At 32.3% G+C, this 6006-nt stretch overlaps 1 protein-coding gene across 1 annotated transcript; it reads left to right on the plus strand.

Annotated features, from left to right (window-relative positions):
• Positions 1 to 1967: 1967 nt before the first annotated feature.
• On the plus strand, positions 1968 to 5275 carry LOC114425653 (MKI67 FHA domain-interacting nucleolar phosphoprotein-like). Its single transcript, XM_028392597.1, has 9 exons — positions 1968 to 2168; positions 2344 to 2447; positions 2560 to 2686; positions 2752 to 2807; positions 3522 to 3569; positions 3677 to 3774; positions 4490 to 4559; positions 4653 to 4763; positions 4888 to 5275. Exons 2-9 carry the CDS (start codon positions 2361 to 2363, stop codon positions 4933 to 4935), a joined length of 645 nt encoding a protein of 214 aa, XP_028248398.1. The 5' UTR covers positions 1968 to 2168; positions 2344 to 2360; the 3' UTR covers positions 4936 to 5275.
• Positions 5276 to 6006: the final 731 nt, after the last annotated feature.

Below are 6006 nucleotides of genomic sequence, written 5' to 3' on the forward strand. Positions count from 1 at the left end.
TCTACCTCTCTTTATCCTCTATTTTAAATTCCTTATCTTTCTTATCCCTTACTTTCTTTAAATTTTACATCTACAATTCCTTTCTCTTTTACTATTCTCTTGCTTAAAAATTGGGATATACACCAACTCAAGTACGAATAAAGTCCCTGTGGATTCGACACTCAAACTTTCGAGTAATTTTACTATTTGTGACAATTTGGTGCACTTGCCAATGAGTTAACATTGACCTCAACTAGGATTATTTTCTATCGACTTCGGCCAAGTTTATTTTTGGCTGACCTGGGTTGATATTGTTTTCGATCGACCTCGGCAGAGCTATTTTCGATTGAACTCGACTAGGATTATTTTCTATCAACCTCAACCAAGGTTGTTTTTGGCCAACCTCCACGGGACATTTTTTGGTTGACCGAACTAAAGTTAATTGTGGCCAACCTCGACTAGGGTTATTTTTGGTCGACCTCAGCCAAGACTATTTTCGATCGACCTCGTTTATGGTTAATTTTGGCCAACCTTGATTATGGTTATTTTCGAGCAACCTCGACTAAGGTTAATTTTAACTGAGGTTATTTTTTACCAATCTTGACTACGGTTAATTGTGTCCAATTCCAGCCAACCTCTTTTATACAAAAACAAATAACTATTATACTAAAATAGATATTTGAATTATGGGAATTGAAAAAAAGGTCTAATTTTTTTGCCGATGGATTGGCCCTAGCCCACAAGGCTTTGTGGGCTTTTTGGTCCTATGGGCCATTTATATATGTGACCCATTTGACAGCTCTATTGATGGTTGTCTCCATGATGTCATTGCTGAAATCAATATCCCTTGATCATCACGAACACATAAATAAGTTCTAGTGGTATTACAAATCATATGAAAGCTAGAATGCACATTGTATTTGAGTCATGCATGTTATGGTTTTTGCCAACCTTCATTGATACGGTTTTGAGTGTCAATTCTCCCCAGCTGACCTTTTGTCTTTGCACACTTCCAACTCTCGTGAAATTTCTCTCCTCTTTTAACCACAAACTCACTTGGGACATCCTTGTTTTTCTAGAACGGATCATTTCTTCTTCTCCTCCTCCTCCTCCATACGCTCCATAACAAGATAGTCATTTGATCTTTCCTTTCTTCTTGCAGCTTTGAAAACAAGGTGAAAAAGAATTCCTTACATGATTCAGTCTGTAACAAGACCTCTTGACTCCAGGCAATGACTTAGGTTGAGCTTTGACCAATGATCTTCATTTTTTGTGCATGTAAAAAAAGCGTGAATAGTTGTCTTAACTTTAACTTCACATAGCGGACAAACAATGAGACACTGCACGCCTTTATAATTCAAAGTTATTCTTGTTGGAATGGAGCCTCTACATATTTTTTACATCAAATTAGTCGGGCTAGAATATTTGCTTCCTAGATCAACCTATGTGATTTTATAACGTTTCTTATAAAAACATCTCATGTAACATTATTGGAATTATAATTTTTTTTATCATATTTATAAAGAATATTAAAATTATTAATAATAATTTACTATAATTATAAAATATTCCATAAAATTAAATAAATCACTTACCATATTTAATAAAACCATATTTTGTATATAATAATATATAAAAAAAATTATATACCCAATTAAAAAGAATTTATTGGATGATCATATATGAAGAAATTATGTATTTATAATAAGATTTTATAATTATCAATTTAACTTCAACTATTTCTAAATTCAAAAAGCATTTATAATTTATAATAATTAAAAATTTCAAAAAGTCAGTTACAACAAATTGTAAATAATTATAATATATATATATATATATATATATATATATATATATATTATCTTTAATTCTTTAAAAATAAAAAATAATTCCTTCACAAAATATAATTAATTAATAATGGATATTTTTTTTAGTCTGTAAGAATTATAGATACTAGCGGAACAATCGACTGAGCTAGACATATGTAATAATGATATCATGTATAATTTGATGATAATAGATTTTGTATTCTTCCTCTGAAGCCATAACCTAACCTTAAAAGGCTAAAACCTTTTGTGTTTGCGCCGCTCTAAAGCCAAGCCTGAGACTCGCGACTCACCACCACTGCTCGCCGGCCTCTAATTTTGAAAGCTTCTGCGCCTCCCACGCCATTTTTGATACTCTCTTTGGTATTGTAATTCAAAGTTATTTATTTATGTAAATGAATCAATTGTTTTAATCGTTAGGGTTTTGAGTTTTAACCTTTAACTCACCGCCGCAAAGCGAAGCAGCACAATTTCGTAGTTATATGTGGCAAATCCTTTTCTTTTGCACAATAATCTAATTTGTTCTGTAACGTTATAGTGTTCGCATAGTGAGATATGGGGAAGAAGGCGAAGAAAGCTATGAAGAAGAATTTGAAAAGGGCTTCCTTTAATAAGAATCCATCTGAGGATGCTGATTTCTTGGTACGTGAATCAATGTTGATATCATGTGCTCTCAATTTTCAATTTTCTTTTTTCTTCATTTCTTTTTTTGCGTGTAATTTGTGTGCTTAATTTTGTTGCTCTATTGGTGAAGCCCTTGGAAGGTGGCCCTGCTCGTAAGCTCGCCGGCCAGCAGAAGCCGCCGCCGCCGCCGGAGAACACCGCCACGGTTTTGTACGTCGGTCGGATCCCACATGGGTTCTATGAGAAGGAGATGGAAGGTGCATGTTTTTGGATTTTGTTACATGATTTTTGTGGTGTGTGTGCTTATCTTTGCTTTTTGTAGGTTATTTTGGGCAATTTGGAACCATTAAGAGGTTGAGAATCGCAAGAAATAAAAAGGTTTGTGGCATGCTTGTTTACTTTATATTTGCTTGTGTTTGTTGTTGTTTACATAAATTAATGAAGATCTGCAAGAAATAAAAAGGTTTGTTGCTTGCTTGTTTAATTGTTTCCTTTATATTTGTTTTTGTTGTTGTTTACATAAATTGATGATGATTTGTGGCAATCCTTGGTTATTCTAGTCTATCTACTCATGCGTAGCTGATGGTACTTATGAATTCAGTCGCCTTTTTTCTGTAGCATGTTTCATTCTGGTGTGTGAATCTGCATATGTGTGTATAATGTGTATCAGGGGAAAGAATGCACTTACAAGTGGTTAGTGTGATTAACTTTTTTCTTTCATTCTTATCCAAGCATATGGTTGTATGGTCAAAATTTGTTTTTCTTGTCTCATGCTCTGTTTAGGTGTGTGTTCTTAATTTAAGAAAATGTTCAAATTCAAATGCAAAACCTTCATATATTTATGAGTTCCTCGTCTTCAGCTCTCACTTCCTGGAATATAAAGCACATGTGAATCACTATTTTAGTATTGTTTTTTTGGTTTGGTTCTTAGCATTTGGAAGAAAGTATGTCTTTTGAGCCGTCAAGTTATTTGTTTCATTAAATATTTTGGTTCAGCAGTATTTATTTGTTGTTGAATTACCATTGCAGTGATGATTGATATTTGTTTAAGTTGATTGATACTGATCATATGTGTTTCTTGATGTTTAACAGTCTGGAAAATCAAGACATTTTGGGTTCATAGAATTTGAATCTCCCGAGGTAGGTAGTTGTTTCTGCTGACTGATTGATATGTTGTGACTTGTGGCTACTATTATGTTTGTGAAAAATCCAATTTCCTTGTTCTAATAATATGCCCCGATTTGTAGGTAGCAAAAATTGTGGCTGATACTATGCATAATTATCTCCTTTTTGAACACCTTCTCCAAGTTTATGTGATACCTCCAGAGCATGTTCATCCAAGAATGTAAGTTATTCTTAAATTTTTTTTACATATCAATTTTCTTTTAAAGATTTGTTACATGGTTTTCTTAATCCTAGGCTGTTAGTGTCTAATTGTCTATTTTCTTCTCATTTCATTTCTTTACTTTGGTATGACAAAGAGATATTTATTGAGAGTCTTGAAGAAAACACTATGGACATCAGGAGTTCCCATGAATGATTTGGGGGAGGGGCATTGGCTAGACTCAAAAATTATTTAGCACACTATAGCTTTCCATCCCCTCTGTATATCAGATAAATAGTTTTATTATCAGTTCTGTTCCATAGAACTTCTATCATGTCTTTATATTATATGCCCATTAGTTCGGTGACACTTTTGTTTAAGATGATTGTAGCCAAGATTATTATTCTGACCCCCTCCCAAACAACAAAAGAAAGAAAATAGACCTGAAAAGATGCTATGAGCAGAAACACAATAATAGCTTGGAAAATTATCATATCTCAAAATGTGCAATTACAGCCGGCTAAAAAGCCTAGCATTCATTTTTAACCAAATAACCCCACATGCCTGAAAAATGAGCAGGAATCCTGATCCTGTAAAATGACATATTTTGTAACATTAGATTGAACTATTGGCATATTATGTGTCTTGATTAAAGGTAAAACTAAGAATTAGTTTTGTATGTTGAATATCACCAAGAGTATCAAATGAATATGTGATGTTGCATTTTTGTTTGTAGATGGAGAGGATTCAATTACCATTACAAGCCATTGGATTCTGTCCAAATTGAACGGAAGCGTCATGACAAGGTATCTAGATCAATGAATAAGAAAGTATATCTTCTGGATATTGTCAGTCTGATTCTCAGTATAATGTTCTGTTCGTTGTTGTTGTCATTCCAGGATAGAACATTGGAAGAGCACAAGAAGTTGGTGGAGAAGGTTCTGAAACATGACCAAAAACGACGTAAAAGGATAGAGGCTGCTGGGATTGATTATGAATGCCCTGAGATTGTGAGACTCTTGCTTTTATCAATCTGTATTTTTTCATAAAATTAGAAAAGTCTTCTTTTTTATTTTTGCTCTCAAATTCTGTGGTTTGTTTGCTCCATTCTGAACTATATAATTGCTGTTACAGGTGGGTAACATCCAACCTGCTCCAAAGAAAATAAAGTTTGAAGACTGAGTGGGTAACCTGTCTCATCATCTTTAAAAGATGATTTTTCTGCATATCCTGAAAGGTACTAGAGAACTTAATCAAAGTGAGGTTGTTTTGTTACCTTTCTTCCCTTAGATGTGTTAGAGTAAAACTGCTACTGCTGTTTTAGGACTTAGTATTAGCATTTAACTATTGTCAAGCCTTTGCAATTTTGGGACTTAATTCTGAAACCTTGTGTTCTCAGAAATATTTTATAGAAGCATTATCCGTTTCTTAATATTTTTCCCAGGAGGGTAGATTGTTAAGATTGCCAATCTGTTGAAATTGAATTCTAAAGATAGATAAAATTCCTTGAGGGGTTTGACCACATTGTGAACTCAATTGAATATACCTTAAAATTATTTTGTGATGAAGAGAATTATCCCGCGCTGAAGAGAAGTGAAATGGTTATTGTTTGAGGAAAAACAAAATACACGTGAGAAGTAAAATGATTATTATTCAATAGAAATTTTCTAAATCCCTTATAACAGGATGGGCTTAAATAAAATGATTAATTGTAATTTGAGTTTGGTTTGTTTTCCGGACCAGAGATTTATCTTGAAAATTATCAAGCCATATTCACATCCCTCTTTTTTAATTTCTATTCTGCTTCTCTCCTTACACCCCGTTCGGCACTCAAAGACACCTCATTTTCAAACATCTTACTTTTTCTTTACACGTATTGCTTTTTTTAGTTTTTTTTTTTGTCTTTTATAACATTTTTCATGTGAGTTTGAGCACATTTATTGTTTGTTTTTTTTTTAAAATATCAATTGAATTAAATAAAAAATTCAAATAAAATGAAATTAATAAAAATAGATTCAATTATTCCTTAAACTTTTTCAAATAAAAATGAAATTAATAAAAACAGATTCAAAATTATTTCTTAAACTTTTTCAAATAAAAAATAGAAGGCTTAATTAAATTTTTTATATTTGAAATATAGTTTGTTTTAAATTATTACCTAGCATTCACTTTTTTATAATAAAGTACCTGAAAAAATTTTAGATTTCATTTTATTATCCATCATTAGTCTTAGTCTTATTTTGTTAAGTGATT

The sequence above is a fragment of the Glycine soja genome, chromosome 9, assembly GCF_004193775.1.
Source record: "Glycine soja cultivar W05 chromosome 9, ASM419377v2, whole genome shotgun sequence".
Taxonomy (NCBI): domain Eukaryota; kingdom Viridiplantae; phylum Streptophyta; class Magnoliopsida; order Fabales; family Fabaceae; genus Glycine; species Glycine soja.

What these genes read in the sequence shown, in the direction of transcription:
- LOC114425653 (XM_028392597.1), top strand. Translation starts at nt 2,361, where the DNA reads ATGGGGAAGAAGGCGAAGAAAGCTATGAAGAAGAATTTGAAAAGGGCT. An exon ending in GAGCATGTTCATCCAAGAAT is followed by an intron (nt 3,775 to 4,489) that starts GTAAGTTATTCT and finishes TTTTGTTTGTAG; the next exon opens with ATGGAGAGGATTCAATTACC. An exon ending in ATTATGAATGCCCTGAGATT is followed by an intron (nt 4,764 to 4,887) that starts GTGAGACTCTTG and finishes TTGCTGTTACAG; the next exon opens with GTGGGTAACATCCAACCTGC.